Below are 27744 nucleotides of genomic sequence, written 5' to 3' on the forward strand. Positions count from 1 at the left end.
TCCTTGAGTACAAAGTCAAAACAAGAGAGATACTGTCCTTGCAATAGGGCTTTCTAACCTTACTTAACCACAGTGTCAGAAGGAATCTGCTGACTACTTTGTGTCAGGTTAACTCCAATAAATGCTCATACATAGGTCTTTTAGAATAGGGGACATAGAAATTCCCCAGCAGTTACCATGGCTTGAATCCAGGCTGATGTACAGCGGCCAGTGCTACTGATGCTGTCTCTTTGGGCTTTTTCTGGAGTGGAAACATCCTGTCCCTTAAAGCAGGAAATGGACAGGTGAAGCTTTTCATGGCCTGGAAGTGAATTGCTAGCCCAATCTCATCAGATCTCAAAAATTAAGCACCATAACATGGCTCTTCCCTCTATGATAAGTTCAAGTCACCAAATCCGTCATGGCTGTAAATGCTAATAGCTGCTCCAGAGCCTTATTGCTAGTTCTTGAGAAGATGATTAAAATTAAGCGCTTCCAATAAATACTTACTTCTCACTTCTTGCGACAGTATGTAACATATAAAATTTTAAAATGAAATCAATTAGAAATGGACTAGATTCTTGCGAATTAGCCAGAAAAAAATGCAGAAATATGCAATTGCTTTGATGGAATGTATATCCTTTAGGAATAACAAAATAATTACCATTTTTTTATAAACCAGATGACTTTCTTTTGGGGAAAGTTCAAATCCTGTAATAGAGAAGTCTGTGATTGGAATAGACCTCCACCAGCCAAGATTCAGTGTCCTAAATCATTTCTGAGGGGGTTTATTCAGCTTCGCACCACTATGAACGCATCTATATTGATTGATACGCACACTTTTTTTACATATTACAAGTTTTCCTTTTAACGTTGGACCTATTTCCTAAGATACAATGGAAAATGAGGCAAATAAGCTAGAATTTAATTAACCATCACTCATATTATGCCTTGGAACATACAGCACTCTGAAGGATTAACTGTAATGCTGTCAGGTGAGGAGTAAGCAATTATGAAGCACATTTTCACCATTAATTCATCCATGAAGAAACATGGAGCTTTTAATCACAGTAACAAGTTGAAGCAGAGGTATCATTTTTTCTTCAAACGCTTTTTTATAAAATACACCACCAATTTTTGTGGCCTCGATTCAAATTCTGCCAGAACTTCGGGAGAACTGGTAATCTGGTCCCCTTGTAGACGGTTCAGGAGTGTGACACATACCACAGCACCTGGAATTTCAAAGACAAAAGCAGTCGAAATGGGGCACTTCGAGTTACACAAAAGACTGGAAAAACCTAAAGCTGGCTTTTTTTCTTTTCTGCCCTGTTTTAAGCTGCTTTACAGTGGTGCTGTAACTCAGATTTTCTTTTCCTTCTCCCCTCTGTGTCAGGTTAATTAGATTGCAAGTCTTTCTGACAGGAGTCTATTTATTCACTGTACAGCACTTAAAAATGTAAGAGTAATCATAATCAAGGTATGAAAACATTCATCAAGATATTAGTCTTGGCCGTGGCTCAGTGGAAGAGCAGGTGCTTTGCATGCAAAAGATCAGAGGTTCGATCCTTGGCAGCTTTAGTTAAAAGCATCATGTAAAAGCCTAGGCAATTTTCAGATTTAGAAGATACAGAACTGAAGAAGCACAAGCGCCTCAGATATTCAAGTTGCTTTAGGAGTGAATCCTATTTTTTTATTTTAATAGAGAGGTGAAAATCCCATTAAAAGGAAAAGAAAAAAGGAAAAAGAAAGAATATATAAGAAGAGAAAAAAGAAAAAAAGAAACAGAAACAGAAAATAAGTAAAGAGAAGAAAAAATAGTACATTTTCAGTTTTCTCTACAACATGTATAACATCGTTATAAACAATATTCCTTGTGATTTTGTATTCCTCCCCCTTTTGTTTAATTTCCCCAAATTCATCCTCTTAAAAGTCAAATCCACAGATCATCAGTTCATTTTTTTCTGTTTCATGCAGAAAGTCAATAAGGGGTTTCCAAATCATTATAAATGTTCTATCTCTAATCAACGTTGTAAGTTTAGCCTTCTTGGTTAACTCCGTCATTTTCAAAATCCAGTCATCTATTGAAGGCAGTACTGTACTTTTCCATTTGTGTGCATATAAAAGCCTTGCCACCGTAATCATATATAAAAATAAGGTGCCGTAATTGTTTTCCAGCTGTTTGTCCATTAGTACCAACAAAAAAAGCTTCTCGTTTAAGTTGTACATTAATCTTCAAAAAATTTTGTTTTATCATATGGATTTGTGACCAAAATGTTTTTGCTTTAAGGCAAGTCCACCCAAGGTGGTAAAATATCCCTTCATGTTGTTCACATTTCCAACTTTTATTTGAAAATACCTTTGGCCATTTTAGCTAGTTTGTCTGGAGACATATACCACTGAGACATCATTTTATAAAAAATGTCTCTGAGTGTGGAATTCTTGACCACAAATGATCTGTGAATCGGACATGACCCATGTCTCCATGTATTATCTCTCTTGGTGTTCTTTAAAATAAATGCTTGCAGTAATTAGGTCCCCACCTATGCGTGCCTCAGGTTGTGTAACATTTTACTTAAGTTTTTAATCGCCCTGTAATGATTTTCCAAGTTTTTAAAACCTTTATGACTTTTGGCTTTGGATCTTAAATCCAGCTCCTCCTTACATTACCTTATACCTCAGGAGGGCCCTGGCCCCAATCAACACTTCTTTTATTCCCCCCCCTCCCACTCAGAGCAGAACTACAAGTGACAAAAGGCACAGGTTGGACACTTGTCAGCTTCCCTCAAGTTTTGATGGGAAATGTAGGCGTCCTGGTCTCGCAGCTTCTGCTGTCCAATGGACTTTTCAACTGTCACTTGTCCAACATTCCGCCAAGCTGCCTACATTTCCCATCAAAACTTGAGGGAAGCTGGCAAGTGTCCAATCTGTGCCTTTTGTCACTTGTGGTTCTGCTCTCACACAGAACTTAAAATGTTCTCTACTTTATCTAGGCGTATACCTTAAGAACACCTTCCCTGTGTTGTTTGTGTGACCTTTATATTGCTGCCCCCCCCAATGGTTTTCACTACCACAAAAGGCTTTCACCTTAGACCTCCTCAGTATAACTGGTACTCCAGGAAGGTTTTGTTACAGGTAGTAGAGTGACAGACTGGTCAGCACATGAAGGTGGTTGTGAGATTATTTTTTAAAGGACCTTTTCTTAAACAAAAGTCAAATTTCTTTATAGGTACATAAGCATGATGGTTGCAAAGTTTTGATGAGTATTGGTTTCAGAATCGTTTTTAAGCTTGATGGTTTCACAAATAATTATCTCTTCTCCAAGGTACATTCACAGACTCAGAGTAATTTTCCACACAGGAGAATAAACTCTCATCTCATCCACACAGAGATTTACTCAGGCTTTTCCACACAGCTTGCCTGACCTAGATAAAATAATCTCTCTCTTTCAGATATACACAGACTGCCCCAGCATACATTCAGTTTGCCTGACTTAGAGAGAATTAGGGTCTCAGGCTTTCCACACAGTTTGCCTGGTTTAGCCAGAATCTTTTCTCTGAGATACCCAAAGACTGATTTAACTAGAATCTCTTGGCTGGTTAACTTCCTTTCAGAAATGCACAGATTCTCTTTGAGGCTCCACACAGTTTGCCTGACTCAACTAGGATATCCTCTCTCTAAAATATACAAAGCGTGACTGACAAACTTTCCCCTCAGCACTACTAAAAAAACTTAGCACTCCAGCCTCCGGGGTACAGCTACCATCCTACCAGAGCAGATTCTGCTCACCATCCAGCTCCCCTTCTATCTTTTCTCAGGGGGCCGCATTTTAAATTCACAGCAACATTTATTTTTAAAAAAAATTAGGAAGCACAAATAAAATCCAAATTAAATACATTATAAGCAAAGTATTACTGGTAGGAATGAAGATCCTTCAATATCAACACCCAGTCCCCCCAAATCTCAAGGGAATCTGCCCTTAGTCCAATCCTTTAAGGGCATTTTCCGATGAGACTTTGGCTTAAATCCATTTCTCATAGGACTACCAGGTCCCCTTACCCTCCCAGCAGGAAATGTGAAAGTGTATCGTGGCCATTTTGAAGGTAGAACTAAGCTCCACACACATACCTGTCCAGATTGGCTGCTGTTAGGAGAGAGTTTTCACATAGAGGCTCTGTCTGCAGCCAGCTTTAAGTCAGACAAAAGGAGGTTTTTCTTTGCTCCATCTTAAAAGGAAATAGCCCAGGAGCCCCACAAGCCATTCTGGGAAAGACTGTCGCATCATGTGGAAGCTCCTAAATAGTGGGAGCATGCTGTGTTCCCCCAGGGGGGAAACTCCCAAAGATCTAAGATAATCCTGAAAATTACTTAGATCTGCCACCTTTTTTCATTCAAAAGAGGCTCGTGTCTCAAACAACTGCATGCACAAAGGAAGAAATTTGATAAGTTAAGAGGAGGTTTAGTTGTTTATAGTTGAATCAGGAAGATAAAATAGGATTGCATGCCCGCAGTTACCTTTGATGCCAGTAAGATGGCACATGGCTGCCACAATAGAAGATTCCATCTCTATATTTTTTACCCCGGCCTCATGAGCTGCCTTCAAATATTTCATTTTCTCTTCATTGCTGTATGAACAGATTGCACCATCGAGGCGAGCTTGACCTGCAAGGGCATTAAATGTTCATTTTTGTACATTAAAAAATTGCAGCAATAAGACCCCAGAGACACGTAATGAATGACCAACCAAACTTACTGCATTTGTTAGGCACCACTAATACCGCCAAACCCATCATTTTTGTGTGCCCAAGAGCAGCATTCAGTCTAGATATTCAAGGAAAATGCTGCAAGCTTTTCTAAGGATGAGGACAAGCGGTGGAAGTTTAGATGCAGATGGACAAATTAAGAATTAGGAATCTGTTCTCTCGCCATAGCCAGTATTTTAAGGAACCACATAACCTAAGAATTACAAAATATGGTTGGGAATCTGTAAATTCTGAAAGATTCGCTAGGGGCCAGGTTTTCAATCCCTGCCCCTTCTCTCAAGGTGGTTTCCACAAAAAGATCTCCCCAGCTGTAGACACAATAGTCCACTTCACCCAGCTCCTTAACTAGCATGCAGGAGGACAGCAGATGCTGGAGAACCTCTTGCTGTGTTCGTAATTCAAAGACCACCCATACCCTCCCATCAGATGACTGGTGCGAGCAGAGTAGAATACTGCGGATCATATCTGATGGTTTGAGGAGGATGGGAACCATACCTGTCCTTGATGGAACTAGATTCAGAGGCCCAAGAACACATTCCAGTAGAGCAGGGGTCATTTCGTAGAAAAAGAGCTGGAAGAACTCATTAGCATAACTCATTAGCATATGCCACGCTCCTTGACATCACCAGAAGTGTTCCATTAGCATAACTGATTTGCATATGCCACACCCCCTGACATCACCTATTCTGGCTGTTTTGGACCCAATCCTGGCCATTCAGGGCTGAAATTGGGCCCAAAATGGCAAAAAGGGGCTGAAAATGGCTTAAAAGGGGCCCAAAATGGTCAGGACTGGGCCGCTGCTGAGTGGGAGAGTGATCCACCACCTGTCAGAGGCCGTTCCAGGCTGTTTCAGCCCCAATCCAGACCGAAACAGGCCCAAAATGGCCAAAAGTCCGGTGGGCGGGGCCACCTGACATGTGACCTCTTTGGGGAACTGCCGGAACTGCGTTCCTGCACGTTCCCCCTCGAAATGAGCCCTGCAGTACAGCAAGTGACAATCTCAATAATAAGAATAGAGATGGTTAAATAGCTCTTGAATGCTCCTGGTTCTGCATTTCTAAGCTTCTGTTTGGTTGATTGATTTTAAAAAATGACAGCAAGCATAAAGACCATCAGGCCATTATCCCTAACAGCCTCCAAGCATATGAGTATACACATGAGTAATCGCACTGAAATCAGTAGATCTACTGAATTCCTTAAATTCAAGTTCATGCTTCTGTATCACCTAGAAATACAGAGTATTGAGTGCTTTCCAATTATAGTAATTTTCTTATTTGAACAAGGAAATTTACAAGGACCATTCAGGGAAAGTAGGTTTTGCACATTTGATCTCGCAGGATACCTATAAGAGTAGCCGAACTAATTTAATTAACCAGAAACTAAAAATTCTGGATATTGATAGAAAATCTTTACAGACAAATGAGGCCCTAAGAGTTATAAAATTAAAACTAAAGGATCTCGATTACAGCAGTACTCTCCAGAGAGCCAGACGTACATGTTCGGGCTTATCCCTGGGACTTTCACCCCCAGAGGCTATTCCATCTTATTGCTATTCTTTAAAGATTACAGCTCAACGCAGAGCCTTCACATTGGCTAGACTTAACTCCTTCCCCTCTAAAGTGCTTTCTGGTCGTTTCTCTGGACTCCCTTATTCTGAACGAGTTTGTGACTGTGGACAAGGAAAGTTAGAGACCTTGGATCATATAATAGTTTTTTGCCCTAAGTGGAGTAAGGAAAGAGAGAGATTTATTATTCCTATTATGTTAAAAGAAAAGCTTCCCTTCCTTCCTTGGGCAATCTCAGTGTTATTGTCTGATAACTTTCCTGACAATCAAACCTCAGCTATAGTGGCTTCCTTTCTAGCCACGGTGATAAAGAAACAAGATTTTCATGAGTTTAGATAGTTTAAAGTGATAATGATGAGTTATGTCTATGTGAATTGGGTATGTTCAAGTGTACAGTTCATATTTTGTTGGTGTTTGTATGGCTTATGGCTTATGGCTTCGGCCGGAAAAGCAATAAACATTATTATTATTATTATTATTAATTTTCTTATTATCTTGATTATCTTATTCCTTGTAAACTGAACATGCAAATAGTACATTAAACTCAGCTTCTGAAAACCCAATTGTTTTCTTTGCCTGCCAAACCATACAGATAAATGGGTTTGCCAGTAGCAGTCTTACCTTCATAAAAATCCAGGGTACACATTGTGTTCCCAACGACTGTGTTGAACTGGTCCAGTTCCTTGCCACACTCCATCAGCTCTTCAGCCAGTTTCTCGTCGAGGTGTGTACTGCGAAATACAGACTTCCCCAGGATAACCTGTTCTAACTGAGGTTTGAAGGTGGCATTTACAGACTGCCTGGTGACCACTACAGAGCCTGGTTCCAAACCTATTTTTAAAAAAGAAATTGCATTTGATTTCCACCCTCTCCATTTGCTGTTCATCTCATACACACATGGTGTTATCCGGTAGGAATATGTGGCTGTTGCAGACCTACTTCTTCTAATAGGTAAAAGCAGGGCTTTTTTTCAGCTGGAACATGGTGGAGCGGAGTTCCGGCACCTCTTGAAAATGGTCACATGGCCGGTGGCCCCGCCCCCTGATCTCCAGGCAGAGGGGGGTTTAGATTGCCCTCTGCACCACGGAGGACGTGGAGGATAATCTAAACTCCCCTCTGTCTGGAGGTCAGGGGGCGGGGCCACCAGCCATGTTATCATTTTTGCCGAGGGCAATTTAAACTTTAAAAAACTCCCCCCTTGTTCCAGCTGACCCAAAGTGACGTCATTGTGCAGTCCTGAGTTCCATCACCTCTTTTCCCAGAAAAAAAGCCCTGGGTAAAAAAGTAAAGGTGTACAAGCACCAAGTCCTTACTGACCCATGGGGGGATGTCGCATCATGATGTTTTCTTGGCAGACTTTTTATGGGGTGGTTTGCCATTGCCTCCCCCAGTCATCTTCACTTTACCCCCAGGAAACTGGGTACTCACTTCACCGACCTCAGAAGGATGGAAGGCTGAGTCAACTTTGAGCCGGCTATCTGAACCCGACTTCCGCCAGGATCGAACTCAAGTATCGTGAGCAGAGCTTGGGCTGCAGTACTGCAGCTTACCACTCTGCGCCATGGGGCTCTGTACTTCTTCTAATAACCTCTTTTAGACGAAGATATGTAATAGGATATCACTGTGCTCAGTATGTCCTTACTGAAATGACAAACACTGGAGTAAATTACAGAGATGAAATCCCATTACACCACAATTTTTTTGTTTATTTGTTTGATGTTCCTAGGAATAATTGGAGAGGCAGGGGCAGAAATGCGTCCCTTAAGGCATCTACTTTGGGCCTATGACAAGCTTCATATGTATTGTCGAAGGCTTTCACGGCCAGAGAACGATGGTTGTTGTGGGTTTTCCGGGCTGTATTGCCGTGGTCTTGGCATTGTAATTCCTGACGTTTGGCTACACCTCTGAAGATGCCAGCCACAGCTGCTGCCGAAACGTCAGGAACTACAATGCCAAGACCACGGCAATACAGCCCGGAAAACCCACAACAACCACAAGCTTCATAGTTTATCATAATATTTCAACATTTTGTTTCATTAGACAAACTGCTCCCACTTTTTTGGGCCCATTTGGGGCTGATTTTGGCCCCAGTGAAGTGCATGCCCATGGCTGTTGCTTTTCACTTCAGGAAATGACATCATCAAGCCCTGCTGGGAGCATGCCCAGGGGAGGGACATTGCCAGGGGCGGGCTGTCACCTCCTGCCAATCCCCAGCAAATGGGCAACAGGAAAGCCTACAGCCCTCCCAGCTTGACTGCAATCTTTCCCAAAATTTTGGAACAAAACAGGTTTGAGAAAGATTGGCGAAAAGCCAGGAGAACCCCTGGAGGTGTATGAATGCACCATGATGCTAAGGGGAAGTGAGAAAAAAACTCCTTCCTGAAAGCATTGAATGTTTTCTTCCCACTTCTGTATTTATATGTGAACAGATATTGCAAAAATACTACAAGTCTTCTCGGCAAGAAAATGACCTGCTGCTCCTCAAACGTCTTGCCACCCAGATACAGAATGTGCATGCGCAAGATGTCACAGCAATATCTTGGACTACGTTCAATTTTGTTATCTAGTTATAACACGAGCAGCTCATTAGTAAGACATAAAATATCAGCGGCAAAGGTCATCAGGCAACACGTTCAAAATGTCACAGACTTCCCTCTAGTAATAGCATCCGTGATCTTCGCAGAAGCCTTGTTCCTGATGAGTTTCTCATAATTTAATGTGTATATTATGTAAAATGGTACGGATTTCTGTTGTTTTCTTAGCAGATATCTGTAGTCTGGCGAGGAACTGGAATTCCACCAGGAGATCTCCACATGCCCACATGGAGGTTGGCAACCCTGGCCACTATATCTGTCGGGGCAGAGTGAGTACACAGTGCCAGTCACACAAAATGATTAAGGGCCAGAGCAACTTATTTAGGAATTAACAATAATGGAGAGAGACGGATGGCTATAAGGCTGCCAACTCTGGGTTGGGAAATTCCTGGAGATTTAGGGGTGCAGCCTAGGGAGGAAGGGATTTGGGGAGGGGAGGGACCTCAGCGAGGTGTAATGCCATAGACTCTACCCTGCAAAGCAGCCGTTTTCTCCAAGGGAACTGATCTTTGTTGTCTGGATATCAGTTGTAATTCCAGGAGATCTCCAGGAATTTCCCAACCTGGAGCTGCCAACCTTAATGGATGTGCATGATCCAACACACTGTATCCATGATCGGTGTCAGCTCCCATGTTAATCTTGAAATGCTGGTGAAAAACTCCTGCTGAAGTAATGAATTATGCAATCCTAAATTCAGAGCAGTATAGAATAATAGTATAAAATGCCTAAAATTTTGAGCCAAAAATTGCGCTGAGGTTGCGTCTGAGTAGATACTGAGCACAACTTTCCCCTACCGTCCATTTTCATAGCCTGGAAACCTGTTAAAATGGCCAGCAAGGATGAAGATTTGTAAAGAGCAATCCTGAACTGGTCTACGCAGAGGTAAGTCCCATTTTATTCACTGGGGCTTACTGCCAGGAAAGAGTTCTTAGGATTTCAGCCACAGAGATAACAGGAGGATCTTCTGCCCACGTTTTTGCTCCTGCAATGATTTATATGTGGATTTTAATCTAGGCAACACCAGTTACCAACTGCATAGGTGCATAGATGCAGTTGGTGAGCCAGCAGTGTGATGTGGTAGCTAAAAAGGCAAATGTGATTTTAGGCTATGTCAACAGAAGTATAGTGTCCAGATCATGTGAAGTGTTGGTATCACTCTACTCTGCTCTGGTTAGACCTCACCTACAGTATTGTGTTCAGTTTTGAGCACCACAACTTAAGGAGGATATAGACAAGCTGGAGCGAGTCCAGAGGGGGGCAACAAAGGTGATGAGAGGTCTGCAGACCAAGTCCTGTGAGGAAAGGTTGAGGGAGCTCAGCATGTTTAGCCTGGAGAGGAGACGACTGAGAGGTGATATGATAACCATCTTCAAGTACTTGAAGGGCTGTCATATAGAGGATGGCACAGAGTTGTTTTTCATTGCCCCAGAAGGTCAGACCAGAACCAACGGAAGGAAATTAAATCCAAAGAGTTTTTGGCTAAACAGTAAGAAGAAATAATGGCTCCCAAACTCATCTGGGGGCCTGAGTTGCGGGCGATGCAGGGGAAGGTGAGCGGGGAAATGGTATGGCGGCCACCATGCTGTGGAGAGGCGGGGAATGTCCAGGGGCCAGGTGACTCCACCCAGGCCCCTAGTTGGATAGCTGATCCTCGCCCCTCAGCACTTGACCTGTGGTGTTTCTTGTTGCTGTGCCCCCTCCCTGCTCTCCTCTCCCCCACTTAGCATTCGCCTGCAACTTCCTGACAGTTAGAGCGGTCCCTCAGTGGAAAAGGCTTCCTCGGGAGGTGGTGGGCTCTCCTTCTTTGGAGGTTTTTAAGCAGAGGCTAGATGGCCCTCTGACAGCAATGCTTATTCTGTGGACCTGGGCAGATCATGAAAGGGAGGGCAGAATGGGTTACATCAAGGCTTAGTTCCTGTGGCTCCTTCTTACATAATCAGAGTAATGCTAATTGCAATGTTGGGGTTAGGAAGCCATTTTCCCCAGGCCAGTTTGGCTAGGGATCCTGACAGCGTTTTCAAAAAGAGTCCAGTAGCACCTTTAAGACTAACCAACTGTATTGTGGCATAAGCTTTCGAGAATCACAGTTCTCTTCGTCAGATGCATGGAGGGCAAGAAGAAACTGGTCAAATATATAGGTGGAGAGGGGAGGGCGGAGTAGATGCAAACAGTAGCTTCTGATATGGAGATCAGTTTGCTTCTGTTAAGGAAGTCAGTGACTTCTGATAATGAGATAACCATTCATAGTCTCTATTCAATCCCAGCCTGACTGAATAGAGACTATTGAATAGATTGAATAGAGATTATGAATGGTTATCTAGATTGAATAGAGACTATGAATGGTTATCTCATTATCAGAAGTAACTGACTTCCTTAACAGAAGCAAACTGATCTCCATATCAGAAGCAGCTTTTTGCATCTACTCCTCCCTCCCCTCTCCACCTATATATCTGACCAGTTTCTTCTTGCCCTCCATGCATCTGACGAAGAGAACTGTGATTCTCGAAAGCTTATGCTACAATAAAGTTGGTTAGTCTCAAAGGTGCTACTAGACTCTTTTTGATTTTGCTACTACAGACTAAGACGGCTAACTCCTCTGGATCTATGATAGTGTTTTGCCATCTTCCAGGCACGGACAAAGGGTCACTGGGTGTGTGTGCGGGGGGTGGGGTAATTGTGAATTTCCTGCATGGTGCAGGGGGTTGGACGAGATGACCCTGGATGTACCTTCCAACCCTATGATTAGATAATTCTATGATTCTATGCTTAACAAGTAAGCACTACATTTAAAAGGACATAGGAAAAAAATACCTATTCCACCAGATGTGCCCAGACGAATGATGATGACATCGGAGCACTTGGAATGATGTAGCAGTTTGATTAGCTCGTGTAACATGATAGCAATGGAGGGCATACCTATTCCATGCTGGGATTAGAAACGAAAAGAAAAGAAAACTGTACAATCACTATCAGTGTCTCCTGCAGAATAGTTTTCTACTGAAGATGAAAGCTTATAAAAAACACCCCAATAATCAGGGCTTTTTTTCAGCTGGAACACGGTGGAACAGAGTTCCGGGACATCTTGAAAATGGTCACGTGGCTGGTGGCCCTGCCCCCTGATCTCCAGACAGAGGGGAGTTGAGATTGCCCTCCGCGCCGCTCCACTCCAGCGGCGCGGAGAGCAATCTAAACTCCCCTCTATCTGGAGATCAGGGGGCAGGGCCACCAGCCATGTGACCATTTTCTCCAAGGGCAACCCACTGAGTTCCACCACCTCTTTCCCCAGAAAAAAAGCCCTGCCAATAATGCACCCACAGATCTGTTACTTTTTCATTATTTCCTTTAAACTTCATGCTATCACTTCTTATGACTCAACTTGCATTCAAAAATACTGCACGTAGGTAAACAATATCCCCAAAGCATTTTTCTTTCTGTAAACAGAAACTTTTATCTGCATAATGGAAACCCAGAATTCTGTACCATTGGGGGAAATCCATCCCTGGTTGCACTTTTCTGAACAGAATGCATAATGAAGAGCCTCTATGGCTTTGTCCTTTTAGGACAGTGCTGTCCCCATAAAAGACACTCACTCACTCTTGTAAGAAAAAAAATGAAGGGGAAAAACCCCATAATTCGTCAACATTATTTTTTCAGTGTTATGTTTTCAAAAATCGGTCTTCTGTATCTACTGCTATTGTTTTTTCTTTTGGACTTATGTGATATATTGAAAGGTTCTTTTCCCAAAGAGCAATAGATACAAGAGAAAGAATTTAAAATTATACAGGTGTCTTGTGGCACCTTAAAAACTAAAACTTTAAAAAAACTCTAAGTTTTTGTGGGCTAAAGCCTGCTTCCTTAGCTGCTGAGGAAGTAGATTGTAGTTTCCTTCCTCTAGTCCATTATGCTGTAATGATTATGCTGTAATAAAAGTGTGTCAGACTTTAAGATGTCAAAAGACTGCTACTTGTTTTCACAGAAATAGACTCTCACAACAGATTCTCTGTGATTTCAAATTACATCAACATCCACACAAAAATTCAAGGACTGGAATCCAAAATGCCATACAGCCAGCATTCTGCTCAAACAGGGAACTTTTCGACAGTCCACTTTTAATGGCATCTTCTTATGCCCCTAATCACCCCTCCACAACCAGTAAGTGGCCCTCTATTAGGGTACCATATAGGGCACAAAGAACGTTTGCCACAAGCAAATGTCTTGGCTTCCTCTACGTGCAGGGAACTGTTTTCCACTTATGCCCAAATGGTTTGGCACATGTAAAAGTATTATCAAATACCTAAAAATGCAAATCATATAAAAACCTAGACATTGTGAAAGTGTATGTAATATAAATCAGCCACACAGAAAGAACTAGAAGTGGGGTGAAAAGTAACCCCCCAACTCTTTTGTCTATAATAATATAACATTTGATTTAAATACCGCCCTTCAGGATGACTTAACACCCACTCAGAGTGGTTTACAAAGTATGTTATTATTAGGGGTGTGCACGTGAAAAAGATTCAGGTTTCTTGCTTCGGGTTTACTCAAAGCGGGAAAAAGATCTGGAAAACCCAGAAATCCGAAGTGGAGAGGGGGAGGGGGAGGAGGGAGGCACACCTCCACCCTTAAACTCCCACCCCCACCCTTAAACCCCATCCCCCCACTCCACTTACCTAATGGGCAGAACGCCGGAGCCACTGCCACACTGGCCGGCGGAGAAAGCCTTCCCCATTGTTGCAGCCTGCTAGAGCAGCCAGTAGCCATGTGGGTGGAAGGCCTTCCCCAGCGCCAGTGCCGCCATGCAGCCGCCACCGCCACCAGAGGCCAGCGGGGATGCAGGAGGGCTGCCTCCTCCATGGTGCCAGGTAAGTGGGGGTCAAGGGGTAAGGTAGGAATACCCCCACCTGCCAGCTGAAGTTTAAAGGGCCCAGCTGCTTCTGAAAGGGCCCTTTAAACTTAACCCCGGGCCCCTGAATCACTTCGGTAAGCTGGCCCCATTTTGGAAATCCCGAATCTTTCCGAATCGAGCCCGATTCGATTTAAAAACTTGAATCAGAAACCCAAAGTGCAGACCCCTAGTTATTATTATTCTCACAACAGTCAATCACCCTGTGAGGTGGAGGGGGCTGAGAAAGATCTGGAAGAGCTGTGACTGAACCAAGGTCACTCAGTAGGCTTCAAACAGACGAGTGTGGAATCCAACCCTGTTCTCCAGATTAGAGTCCTGCCACTCTTAACCACTACACCAAACTGGCTACCAACCTAATCAAAATTATCTGCCTTCCCAATCTACTGAGTTGGGGTAAGGATTTGAAGAAAGCTGTCTACCCAGGTTGTTAATTCGTTTAATGAAATTGCAGTGTAATAGGGTTCACTTGTTTTTTCCACCTTATTTGAAGTTTATTAGAGGCTTTTCTTTTTATTACTACCAACACAACATCTTAGGATGGGGTGAGAGGTTGGGTCGCAAACCTCCAGGCCTGGAGATCTCCTGGAGTTACAATTGATTCCCAGACTACAAGTATCAGTTCCCCTGGAAAAAATAGATGCTTTGGAGGTTGGACATATGGCATTATTCCTGGCTGAGGTCTCTTCCCTTCCCAAATCCCACTTGCCCAGGCTCCACCCCCAAATATCTAGGAATTTCCCAGCCAGGAGTTGGGAACCTCAGGTGGTGGTAGTCCTGATGATGTTAAGATTACAAACTAAGATTGGTGGGGAGGGGAAAACAAAACATAGGTAAGGAAGGGAGGGGGAAAGAGTTGTGGCAAAAAATTTTCAGATGATACAAGATAAGGTCCAAAAGAGATCCACAAATTCAAATGTTAAAATATTTCATTTTTGGTTCTTGCCTATTCAAGGCAACTCTTCCTTTAACCTCAAAGTTGTTTCCCTCCACATTTCTGTGTGCAGCGCAACTGTGGCTTTCCACTTTTGAAAAGTTACTCATTTTGCCACTGGCAGATCCACAGTCCTTGTCCTTTTGGTTCTGAAAAAGGAATGTAACCCAACATGATGGTAAGTTAGGGTCCCCAGGTGACCGCTGGTGGCGGGCAAACTCCTGGGGATTTGCCCCCTTGTCCGCAGATTGCTTAGCAATTGGCAGGAGGGGGTAAGCTCCTGGATCTTGCCTGCCATCTCAGGCACCTTAGGAGTGCGCACTGCATGTGTGCTCCCAACCAGCACGGTGACATCACTTCTGTAAGTGACGTCGTTGCACTGCCCTCAGGAGCATTCTCACACTTCGTTTGGGGCCGAATTGGACCCTAAACGGGCCAAATCGGCCCTGTGCAGAACATGGGAACACTTGTGCGGCCGGCACAACGACGTCACTTCCGGAAGTGACATTGCCGTGTGGCCAGCATGGTGACGTCACTTCCAGAAGTGACGTCATCACACTGGCTCCGGAGCACATGCGAAACCTCCTGGCAGGAAGATAGACGGTCCTGGGAACCCTAAAGTAAGGGGATTAAATTCCAGTGACCATTCTAATCTAAACTGAACTTGTCTCTCGCATCTGCTGCTGATTTCATATTTACATTTTTTTTTCATTGTTAATTTTTCTTCTGTTATAATTTTTATAAGCTTCAGTAGAAAGGCAGGGTAGAAATGGCTTACATCACTTAAAGGCCATTGGGAAAAGTCTCCATGAGCCAATGGCCTGGGGGAGAGCTATCACCTCCCCCCCCGCCAGGGATCCCACCACCACCACAAGCCAGCTGGCCTGGCCCTGCAAGGCACTTAGAAGGGGTTCCCTGTCCAGCCTTGCCCTGCTTGGCAAGAAATGCCTGACACAGTGAGTGATATGCCCAGCCAAGACATACAGGGTGGGGCTGGCCATGCAGGCTTGTTCTTCCTACCTCCTTGGGAGGGCAGAGCCAGGGAGGAAGGGGGCAAGGCCAGGGTAGACTGGGGTGGGCCTTTTCCAGGATGGTCTTTTCCTCTGAATCCACCCCAGATATACCTAATATACTTACACTGACTGACAGCACAGGGCCAGCTTTGTACATTGCATAGCGATCTGTTGCCGCACAGATGTTGGGGAAGTCATTACTGGGGCTTCCGATTTCCAGCTGTTCCGCTACATAGCTGATAAAAGCTTTCATCCGTAAAGGGCTCCCTCCGATGCATACAAACTAGAACAAACAGCATGGAACGAAAAAGGAGAAAGCAGTTAAACTATTAGACACTTCACTGTTTCAAGCTAAACAAGGAGACGGTGGAGGTGATCTGCAAAATATGGACTTGTTGGCAGAGTTCAGGAAATAATCCAATTCACACTTTGGAATTTGCTTTCAATGGATTTACTGCAACAGTACTTCTTGCAAAAGACAATAACTGACTGCGGGCCATTAATGCAACAGAGAGACACAACAGAGAGACCTTCAGAGCACAAGCGCTAACCCACACTGATACACAGCAGAGAGAGAAAAACGAGAGGTCGGCTGAACTGCAAGAGAAAACATTCAACAAACCCCAAACACTAGAGAATGCTCCACAGCTCCCCCTAGGGTACAAGTGGACTTTTTATTATTTATTTGATTTGATTTATACCCCGCCCTCCCCACAGATGGGCTCAGGGCGGCTAACAACATTCAAAAAATACATTAAAAGTCACAAAACCATAAAATCAATAATAATTTTTTAAGTCATTAAAATAGTCCAGGAGCTAGCTATTTAAACAAATATTGGGAGTCCGAATATGGGCATAGCAGATGGCCGAGGGCAGCCCCAGAAAAAGCGGTGGTCTAAACTACTTTATCAGCAGCATTTACAGTAAGTGGACTCTTAGCAGACTGTCACTTCTCCCGCAAGACTTGGGTCCTCTAATACAACTCTGCTGACCTGTTTAGGATCCAGGTCTGTCATTCCGTCGCTGCATCTTGCCTTCCCCTTTACTTCTTAGTGTGAGAAATTCCTTCATTTCAAGCTGTGCACGTGCTTAATATTCTAGCATACCATTTGTTTTCTTACCTTTACATCTCCAAACAAGGCGGGGAAATCATGGGTACCCGTCCCAAGAGCAAAGTGATACAGGATATCCTCTTTCATCTTCTCAAAGTGAGGGTTCGGAATGTGAATGGAGGATTCTCTGCCAATGTAGACGGGGATGAGCTCACAGCATGGAAACAGTTATAGTTAAATGAAGCAACCTGACTAATGCAGTCATCGGTTACTTATCTATTTACTGGTTGCAAGCCAAACTTTTCTTCCACTATTGGCTCCCAAGTAACAAGATTAAAACACAATCATCCATGATAAAAAAACCCCGCAAAATAATTAGAAAGCCAACCAGAAAGCATGCAGCAAAAGGAGTAATGAATAACACTCAACGAATGACCAATACGGCCATCAGCCAGTTCAGAAGCTATCAACTGCCTTGGTAAATGACCCAAGAAGTTTAAAATAGGGCCAAGCTACACATGACAAATGACACTTGAACGGCAAGTGTATTTCTCCCTGTTCACTTGCCCTCCACTCAATCCACTTGCCGTTCAAGTGTCATTCGTCATGTGTAGCTTGGCCCATAGTCACCTAAATGTCAACAACTGACAGCCAGTGTGGTGTAGTGGCTTGAGGGTTGAATTAGGATCTGGGACACCCGCTCAGCATGAAGCTCAATGGATAACCATGGTCCAATCACACTCTCTCAGCAGAGTCTACAGGCCAAACTACAAGTGACGAATGACACTTGAATGGCAAGTGTATCCCTCCCTGTTCACTTGCCCTCCACTCGATCCACTTGCCGTTCAAGTGTCATTCTTCACTTGTAGCTTGGCCCTGACTCACAGAACTGTGGTGGCAGCAAAATTACGGAACGCAGAACTCTGAGCTCCCTGGAAGGAGAGCAGGATACAGCTGAGATGCGATTGAGGGTGAGGTGGAGGATGGGGGGTGAGAGAGAGCTGCCTTATGAATGTGAATGGTGAGGGCATTCCATAGTCTGAGAAGTTCTGTGCCACTACTAAGAAGGCCCTGTCCCCAGGAGGCACCACAGTACTCCCAGTTCCCTTTAAGTGCCCCATAACACTTCTGAAGGTGGGGGCATCCAGTGCAGAAAATCAGCAGATGTGGCTAAATATATTTCTGAAGGGCTCTTTCAACTCTCTTGCCTTTATTTTGGGTCACTGCATCCAGTCTGGAGGGAAGGCGCCATGCTATCCTGTCAGATCTCAGAAGCTAAATGGGGTCAGTACTTGGATGGGCGACCACCAAGAAAGACTCTGCAGAGGAAGGCACTGGCAAATCACCTCTGCTTCTCGCTTGCCTTGACAGCCCCTTGCTGTGGTCGCCATAAGTCGATTGCAATTTGATGGCGCACACACGTTTTGGCCATTTCCTCACGTCCTTAAAATAGCAGCACACTCCCAGAACTCTGTCAGCTTCTTCACATGATTTTTTTTAATAAACGGGCGCGGGGTGTTTTTTTCTGCGCATATCGCGTGAAGAAGCCGCCAGCATTCCAGGAGCATGCTGCTATTTTAAGGATGTGAGGAAACGTCCCCAGTCTGGTCCTGCAGTAAATCAGCATCTGGTTTTGTTGAGCTGAGACAGTTAAAAAAAATCAGATGTTTCTTTAAAAAGTCCTGTCTTGTTCCAGGACAGTCTGGGTAGCTTTGGGCCAATCAGTTTTTTAGCTGTCCAGGGTCACGCAGAAAGGCTCTTTTCACACTGCTTACCTTCACTCACAACGATGCAGAACATCGTGCTAAAAACGTGGAAGATCGCGTTTTCTCGCATGAGATTTGCACGACATCGCGCAAATCTCGCGCGAGAAAACGCGATCTTCCGCGGGTTTTGTGCGATGTTCTGCATCGTTGTGAGTGAAGGTAAGCAGTGTGAAAAGGGCCAAAGTTGGGATTTTTAACCCATAATTCCCACATAAGATTTTGTTTCTGAAAAAAAGAACCCAGATATTTCCACAGGCCACATCAATTTCTCCTAAGCAATATTCTATGTATGTATCATCACTGGATCTCATTCTGCTGTTCTCTGCATAGAAAATATTGTTCCACTGGCACAAGCCAAATGGTTCAGTATTGCTGAATATTAGTGGAACTATTTATATTGTTGATTGTAATAATTCTGTGAGTTTTTAAATTTCAGGTATCTCTTTTTTCATCCACCTTGAGCTCCCTTTGGGGAGCTAATGCAGGCTGTAAACTTTACAACACATACATTAAATAACGGGACCAGTATTGGAAGGCAAAAGTCCACACTTCACATTGTTTGCTACGCTCTCAGAGGGAGTCTAGAAACTGAAATAGTCATTGCTGATGATCTTGCATTTGTGTTGTATAAACTGCACATGTGATGTTTTACGTTACATTTTTTTAGCTTTTAATTTAAGAGACAACATTTTAAAAAATTAAAACTTATACTTTGGGGGTTTTTTAATTGTGTTGTTTTTAGATATTTGTATACAATTTTAATGTATGATGTATTTTCTTGTTGTTAGCCGCCCCGAGCCCATTCGTGGGAAGGGCAGGGTAAAAATCTAAATAAATAAATTAAATAAATAAGTACCACACTGTGCTGGCACCTTGATTTACATAGATCTACATTTTATTTACTCTGTCCTGAACACTGGTAGCTAGTCAGTGACTGTGGGCCAAGCTACACATGACGAATGACACTTGAACGGCAAGTGGATTGAGTGGAGGGCAAGTGAACAGGGAGAAATACACTTGCCGTTCAAGTGTCATTTGTCATGTGTAGCTTGGCCCACAGTTTGTAATTGAAAGCATTAGAGGGATTTAAAATCATAAACTGAAGCAATTTTAAGTGGCTTAAATTTATGTGCCTCAGCCAGGTTTCTCCTTTGAATGTTGAGAGGCCTGGGCTGCTGATATGTTCTTTAAAACCAACCTGTACATAAATAAACCTTTTTTCTTGTTTTGTTAACCTCCTGCTCAGCGATCTCAGAGTTCTTCTTACTTACCACAAAACTTGCCTCACGGCAGCAAACCTAAAACCTTGACACTCACTTCTACAAGCACATCTTGTAACTGAGGGGGAGCTTTATATTTTAAAACAAACCTAGTTCTCCTAAATTATCAGAGGCTGTGAGAGTTCCTTCAATTGGAAGAAAAGCCTGTCACAGAGAGGATCTAGATATGCACCTACCATTTTCAGCAGAATCGTGTATTTTGAAACGTCCACAACGAGCCTTAGATTTATGTCCAACCCAGTTGTAATTCTGGATCTCCAGCCACCACCTGGAGGCTGGCACCCAGTGCAACTCTGGTTGCCAACTGCCTTGAGGAAAACAACGTCTTTCCCCTTCCGTAAGTTTTAATAGGAGGGTGGCAGTTATTTAGCAGCTAATATTATTTACTTCCATCTCTTGAAAAACTTTAACTGTCCTTTCCTCCATATTTAACCTTGGTTAAAGGTGGAGTTAGAGTTGCCATCTCCAGGTTGGGAATTTCTTAGAGATTTGGGGGTGGAGCCTGGAGATGGTTTGGTTTGAGGAGGGGAATGACCTCAGCAGGGTTTAATGCGGTGGCTGAGCCTGATCTCGTCAGATCTTAGAAGCTAAGCATGGTCGACCTTGGTTAGTACTTGGATGTGAGACCTCCAATGAAGACCACGGTTGCAGAGACAGGCAATGGCAAACCACCTCTGTTAATCTCTTGCCTTGAAAACCTCACCAAGGGTCACCATAAGTCAACTATGACTTGAGGGCACTCTCCACCACCATCACCAGCTAGATAATGCTAATTTTGATTCTTACTTGGATGACTGCTTGCCCTCTGCCGCCTTCTCAGCTGGGCCACCTGGAGCCATCTTATTTTGTTAGATCCTGAGGAGGAAAATGCAGGAGTTGGCATAGCAGTATTAGGTGGCTGGCACTATACAAAACAAGTCAATCAATAACCAAACTAATAACTAGAACGTTTTGGTGGCAGCAGCTATGCTGTAAATGCTATAGTAGTGAATAAAGATGATCAAGCCCTCGGCTGTATGAGCTACATAACAAATTTTTCATGTGCCTGAAAGCCATAACACATGCCCATTTTTCCAAGAAATGGGAGTGAATACAAAGGACATTCCCACGTGCCTGCTCACCATTTGTTGACTGCAGCATCAACTAACGAATAATTCCTCTGAACATTTAATCCAGTGTGGCCGCCAGCCAGTCGATGTGTATGCATGTGTGAACAAGCCCATTATACTCATATACAAACATGTTGTGGGATGGACTCAGCCAATTCACACGGTACAAAGTCCTCGTGTACACTGCACGTCCAGCTTAGGTCTTGTCAACTAGACATGCTTTAGGAGTTTACGTGCTTGGTAGGGCTGTATTATTCCTAAGGCTGACAAGGCTAGAGGCCCTGCAGGGACTAGAGGCCCGTCAATTTTTTTTGTTGAGGCACACCCCTACATCAATTATAATTAATTGCTTCTTTTATATAACCTCTATTCATAAGATAATTAACTGCTTCCTTATTGAAGTGAAACAAATTGTCTCTTACATTAAAACAATTATCCAATTATTATTTAATAAATTATACAAATTTTATTCACTTCAAAATATTACAGTCTTGAACAACTATGCCCCTATAATATGCTTTCCTGGAGTTCTACTTGCGCAATAAAAACATTTTAAAAATTGTAGATAGAATTCTTCAGGAGACCCTCAAAATGGATACAGGGCTATGTACTGAGGTCTAGTGCTGTAGTGGGATGAAAGATTGAAAAGCCAGAGGGGGGCCAAAATACCTGAAAGCCTAAGGGCCCGGCCATGGGTTAATTTGGCCCTGGTGCTTGGAACTTATCCCTAGCTGTGTGGGGGCCCAATTCCAATTGGGCAGGAAGAGGGAGCTGAGACCTTCTTCTCATGCCATTTTCCAGTCCTGAAATAGCTGTAAGAAGCCAATATTTACCCCACTGAGGAAACAGTAGGTGTGTTGATGAGCTACATGTAATTTTCCACAACGGGGCAAACAGCAGCTCCCAAGGCTGTTTTAGGGCAAGAAAACAGTGCAGGGGGGTGGGCTTAAGCCCCCTCTTCCTGTATGCTGTGGTACCAAACAAATATTGGTTCCCCGTGATCCTGGAAATTATGTTCTGAACATGAAACTCTCAGAACACATCTGTTGACAGGACATATGAGGGACACAAGGGTTTTGTAATGTGTGGCTTGTCCTCAAGTAAATCAGGATTAGAAATCAGTTAGAGAATACAAAACTCTTCCAATGTGGCACAGAAGATGCTGAAGATCAGCCAAGGCTAGTAAGCGCTCTCCTCCCTCATCTTTGGATCAGGATTTCTTCTGGTAAGCAAAAGAGACTCCTGCCTAAGATACACAGGGGAAGAAATCTTGGACAGGAGAAAAGATAGGGATCCATTCACTGCCTGTTATAAAGCGTATCAAGGTCCTCTCTCTAGACTTGATTTGTTTCTGTTCCTAATGCTGTAGCTTGGCACTCATTCAGGTCTGATTTCTCACAAAGATCAGCAGATTCGTGCATTGTTAGGTGAGGGTTTCTGTGTGTGAGACTGTGGCTTATTCCGCACACATTGGATAATGCACTTTCAATGGACTTTAGCAATCATTTGGAAGTGGATTTTTTGTTTCACACATGAAAAATTCAGTTCCAAATGATCTCTAAAGAGGATTGGAAGTGCATTATCCAATGTGTGCGGAATCAGCCAGTATCAAGTGTATTGTCGAAGGCTTTCACGGCCGGAGAACGATGGTTGTTGTGGGTTTTCCGGGCTGTATTGCCGTGGTCTTGGCATTGCCAAGACCACGGCAATACAGCCCGGAAAACCCACAACAACCATAGTATCAAGTGTGTTTTTGATTGTACTTTAAATAATTGGTTTTTAAGTTGACTTTAGACTGTAAATTGTTTTTATAACTTTTTGTACATTGATCATGGAACTACTTTTGTTGGGATGGTATAAAAATGTTTCAAATGTATAAAATAAATAAGTGGAATATTTTGCAGATATAATGACCAACGTAGACTTCATAGACTGGCTACATAATAAACAAAATTGCCTAACCTGTGTCATTTATAATAAAGAAATAAAATACATTTGTTTATTTCACATTACTATGACTAGTTGAATTCATCACCATGACTTATCACAAATTTTTGTACAGAGTCTGTGAAGATGAAATGGAGATGAGAAAAGATTCGTGCCATATTTACAAACGTTCATTATTCATTTTCATCTAATTTGCCACTTTGGGGAATAAATCCATCAGTCTGTGAGCCATTATTAAATGCCAGCTTTCTTTAAATTCATTTTTTTCAATAACTTTAAGTTTCGGAAGCATGAAAATCATAAGAGAAAGGAAAACATGGATTTAGAAGCAGAGGAGTTAGCCGTATTAGTCTGTAGTAGCAAAATAGTAGAGTCCAATAGCACCTTTAAGACTAACCAACTTTATTGTAGCATAAGCTTTGGAGAGCCACAGCTCTCTTCACACACACACCCTTCACCCAGCTGGAATCAAGAGCGGACCAGGTAGAAATAACCTTCCCTGCCTTCACTCAACTGGGACCAGGAGTGGACTAGGTGGCAATGCCTGCCCTCCGCCTTCACCCAGCTGAGATGAGGAAAGAAGCAGGTGGCAATGCCCGCTCCCTGTCAGGGATCATGAGCAAAGTCGGTGGTAATGTTCATACCCTGTCTTCAACCAACTAGGATCAGGAGGGGAGCAGGTGGCAGTGCCTGCCCCTCGCCTTCATCCAGCTGGGATGAGGAGCAGAGCAGGTGGCAATGCCCACCCTCCACCTTCACTCAACTGGGATCAGGAGTGGAGCAGGTGGCAGTGCATGGCCCCACTTGGCCCAGCTGGGATCAGCAAAGCAGGTGGCAATAGCCACCCGCCACCTTCACCCAGCTGAGATCAGGTGCGGACCAGGTGGCAATGCCCACTCCCCGTCTTCAACCAGGTGGGATTAGGAGCAAAGCAGGTGGAAATATCCATCCTCCTTCACCCTACCAGGATCAAGGGTGGAGCAAGTGGTGATGCCCACCCCCTTAACCCAGCCAGGATCAGGCACAAAGCAGGTGGCAGTGCCCACCCCTATTCACCTGGCCAGAATGAGGCACAGAACAGGAGACAATTCCTGCCCCCCCTTCACCTGTCGGGGATCAGGAGTGGAGCAGGCAGCAATGCATGCCCTCCCTTTCACTTGGCTGGAATCAGGCATGGAACAGGCAACAATGCCCACCACACACAGCTGGAATTAGTCATAGGGTAGGCGGCAATGCCCACCTCCCCTTCATCCAGCTGGGATCAGCGGTGGAGCAGAAGGAAATGCCTTCCCCCCTTCACCCAGCCTGGATCAGAAGCGGAGCAGGTGGCAATGCCTGCCTCTTTCACCTGTCAGGGATCACATGAGGAGCAGGTGACAATGTCCGCCTCCCTTCACCTGGCCTGGATCAGGCGTAGAGGAGGAGGTAATGCCTGCTCCTCCTTCACTCAGTCATAGGCATGGAGCAGGTAGCAATGCCCACCCCTTCTTCACCCGGCTGGGATCAGGAGTGGAGCAGGAGGCAATGCATGCCCCCCCTTTCACTCGGCCGGGATCAGGCACGGAACAGGTGGCAATACCTACCCCCCTTCACTCGGCTGGGATCAGGAGCAGAGGAGGTGGGTGTGCCTGCCCCCCCATCATCCAGCTGGGATCAATGACGGAGGAGAAGGGAATGCCCACCTGCCCACTCTCCCCTTTCCAGAGCCCGTTGTATTTTTTCCCCACAACATGCTTTGTTGCTAGTGCTGCAATAAAGTTGGTTAGTCTTAAAGGTGACACTGGACTCTATTATGGTTTTAGAAGGAAGGCTATGATCTGGAGGTGATGCAAAAATTCACTATTATGAAAAATGTCAATTTTTCCATTTTGGACGCATCATTTCAAATCTTACACTCAAAATTAAAGTTTTAAGTGTGAAATGGTACCTCAAAATGTGTACTTTGAAACCTACTGGCATCTCCTGATTGCCAGTCTCTGTGCCACCTGTGATCCTTACAGCATTCCCCCCTCCCAGTCCGCCTTCTGATGTGGCATGTTCTTCCGCTGTACGTTCCAAGGATTGTACATTGTCTGATAATGTTGTCCAGCAGGTGGTCAATGCGATGTCGTTTCTGAAAGTCTGAGTTTTTTGTTCAAATTTACATTGTTTTAGTTTTGTTATTTTGATCCAAGGTCAGGTTTGTAAGCCATCTTGGACTAAATCAGAAAAGTGGGATATAAGTATTTTAATTGATTTTGTACTATACACTTTTAAAATCTCATTGGAGTCAACAACCAAGAGAACATAATTTTGAAACAGTCTTCTAAAACAGTGGTTCCCAACCTTTTTGGTATGGTAACCCACAGTCCAAATTTATTTTGGATAGTGACCCATCCAGTGCTGGTCCAAGAGCTCAAGAAGGCACTGGGGGCAGAGACAGCACTTGCTTGAGGAGATGCAAAAGATGTCAGAGGGCAGCAAACAGGTGAGTGTCAAGTGCCTCAAGGCAATACATCTCCCACAGTAGGCAGCCTTGCACTGCAGGGGTTTGGGCAAGAGGTTGGACTGCTGAAGGAGCAGTGCCATGACAGAGCCTACGCTCCCACACACCGCTTTCTCTCCTCCTGTCCCTTCTCCATGTGCCAAACAGGTCTCACCTACTCTCCAGGCTTCCCCCCCTCCTTCCACCTACTATTGTACACTTTCAAGTTGCTAGACAGCTCCTCTCCCCCATTATCGTTGCAAAGGGGGAGGGCAAGGCAAGAATGTGAGAAGCTAGAAAGGAAGGAAGAGTGCAAATGGAAGGAGCTGCCATTAGAGGTTACGTGACCCACTTTTGGGACCTGACTCCTGACTCAGAGGGTTGGGAAACACTGCTCTAAATGACGAGACTTCTTGCACAAGAGGTGGTGTTTGCAAAGATACGGGCATATGTTTTCACATATTGAGATTGTTCTCTGTGGCATTGTGATGCCACACAGTGTTGGATGGCAGCTGAGATGCTGGACCCCTCTGCTTGGCACCACACGTTGTTAAGCCTGGCATCCACCAGACCAGTGGGGCCACAGATGCACCCTATAAAGATTCACACACCAGCCAGCTCATCACTGGCAGCTGGTCCTTTGACCGTTGTTCTGTGTACAGTGCAGGCAGGAGAGGAAGCGCCTCAAACTTGTCTCGTTCTTCCTTCCCTCTAAATAAAATACATAAAACTGAGGTCCAAATGAGCTTGAAGTTATTTTTATATGTCTTTGTTAAACTTTTAGGTGCTGCCTCAAAGCCTAATCCCAAAAATATATAATCAAGAAATCTCCATTCAGCTCTGTCAAAAGCTTTTACTACATTTAAAAGTAAGCATCGAGTTGGAAACATTATTTATTAAAACACACACGACTTTCAGACCTGATGTTCTCTCTTATTTGCTGTACATAGTAAACCATTTTAAAGAAATATAGAGGGCTATAGATAAATTATTGGCAAATATAGTCCCCTCATTCAAACTTTTGATATAAAAGTTGTCAAATCGGGACGGAGCTTTACCATGTTTCGGACTAACCACAATCTTAGTCATATTCCAAGACTCAGGCATCATTTCAGTCATTCAAGCTTCCTTTATTAAAAATGTAATTATAATATCAAAAAAAATCAGGGTAGCTGTGAGGGAGTCACTCTGGGGGCCTGTGGTGCCAGGCAAGTGGTGCGGTTTTGTTTTTTAATTGGTGCTGGATGGCCTAAGGGGAAAGTCCAGACAGAATCTTTGTCTGAGAGCCATGGAGGGTCTCAGCAACACAGCCAAACTTTAGAAAATTCAGCCGGAATACTTTCTAAGCCTGAAACTCTGTCAAAATAGAAATTTCAACCTCATTTACTATTTCTAGATTGGCTAAGATCAGAAGACAGACTAGGGGGGGAAATATAGGCAGGTAACAACATATCCTACTTTTAAAAGGTTAAAAACTTGAGCCTCAGGATTTTCTGTGCAATCCTTTGTTGGGCCATGGCAAACTGATCTTCATTCCCTTTTGAAACTGGGGAAACCAATCACTTTAAAGCTTCTTATTTCAGTAATTTATCTAGCACAAGAACACATGAAATTGTCCTATAATGAGACAGTAGTCTGTCAAAGTCAGCAGTCTAATCTAATGGGCAGTGACTCTTCCACGGTCTCAGGTCAAAGACTTTTACCACATCTACTGCCTGATCCTTTAAGTTTGAGATGCCTAGTATATAATTTGGTACCTCCATCCTGCAAAGCAGATGATCTTTCACTGAACCACAGCCCTTCTCTGAAGTTAGTGAGTTTGAGTATCACTGCCCCTGTATCTGAGTGCTCTTTCTAGCACTAATAATTCAAGATTTTTTCTCCATAAGGCTCCTTCCTCTGTCTCAAACTTATCTAGAAACGGTGTTTAATAAGTTTGCTGGAGATTATAAGAAATCATTCAATTTCCGTTTCTAATTACTTTCTCATGGTTTGACCACCTTTAATGTTAGTTGTAGCTTCAGTTCTTTTTAAAATAAAAACAACACACACACACACACACATGACTTATTTATAATTAACCCTTCTATCAAGGCCTTCCTGTGTCCTCTAAGATAAAAATGGTTCATATACCTGGAAAACCAATTATATAACCAGGAAAAATACAACACCTCTTAATAGACTGGAATAACATCCCATACATTGATTTTTTTAAAGTGATAATCTTAACATCTTACCTGTGCCTGTATGCTTTTGTGGGCTTTTAGTCTCACAGCTAGCAATGTTCCTCAGGAGAGATACTCTGTATTTTACTCAAGGAAGTTCCTCAGGAGAGATACTCCTATTTTACTCAAGGAAGTTCCTCAGGAGAGATACTC

The 27744-nt window shown here is 43.6% G+C and overlaps 1 protein-coding gene across 1 annotated transcript; it reads right to left on the reverse strand.

Annotated features, from left to right (window-relative positions):
• Positions 1 to 99: 99 nt before the first annotated feature.
• LOC129337765 (uridine phosphorylase 1-like) lies at positions 100 to 27744 on the reverse strand. The gene is made up of 8 exons (XM_054991713.1): positions 27604 to 27744; positions 20633 to 20701; positions 16870 to 16987; positions 15873 to 16031; positions 11710 to 11824; positions 6926 to 7135; positions 4492 to 4638; positions 100 to 1211 (listed from the first exon to the last, which is right to left on the reverse strand). Exons 2-8 carry the CDS (start codon positions 20683 to 20685, stop codon positions 1072 to 1074), a joined length of 942 nt encoding a protein of 313 aa, XP_054847688.1. The 5' UTR covers positions 20686 to 20701; positions 27604 to 27744; the 3' UTR covers positions 100 to 1071.

This window comes from Eublepharis macularius, chromosome 11, assembly GCF_028583425.1.
Source record: "Eublepharis macularius isolate TG4126 chromosome 11, MPM_Emac_v1.0, whole genome shotgun sequence".
Classification (NCBI taxonomy): Eukaryota; Metazoa; Chordata; class Lepidosauria; order Squamata; family Eublepharidae; genus Eublepharis; species Eublepharis macularius.

What these genes read in the sequence shown, in the direction of transcription:
- LOC129337765 (XM_054991713.1), bottom strand. Translation starts at nt 20,685, where the DNA reads ATGGCTCCAGGTGGCCCAGCTGAGAAGGCGGCAGAGGGCAAGCAGTCA. An exon ending in GAGGGCAAGCAGTCATCCAA is followed by an intron (nt 16,988 to 20,632) that starts GTAAGAATCAAA and finishes CTACATTGGCAG; the next exon opens with AGAATCCTCCATTCACATTC. An exon ending in CCTTGTTTGGAGATGTAAAG is followed by an intron (nt 16,032 to 16,869) that starts GTAAGAAAACAA and finishes TGTTTGTTCTAG; the next exon opens with TTTGTATGCATCGGAGGGAG.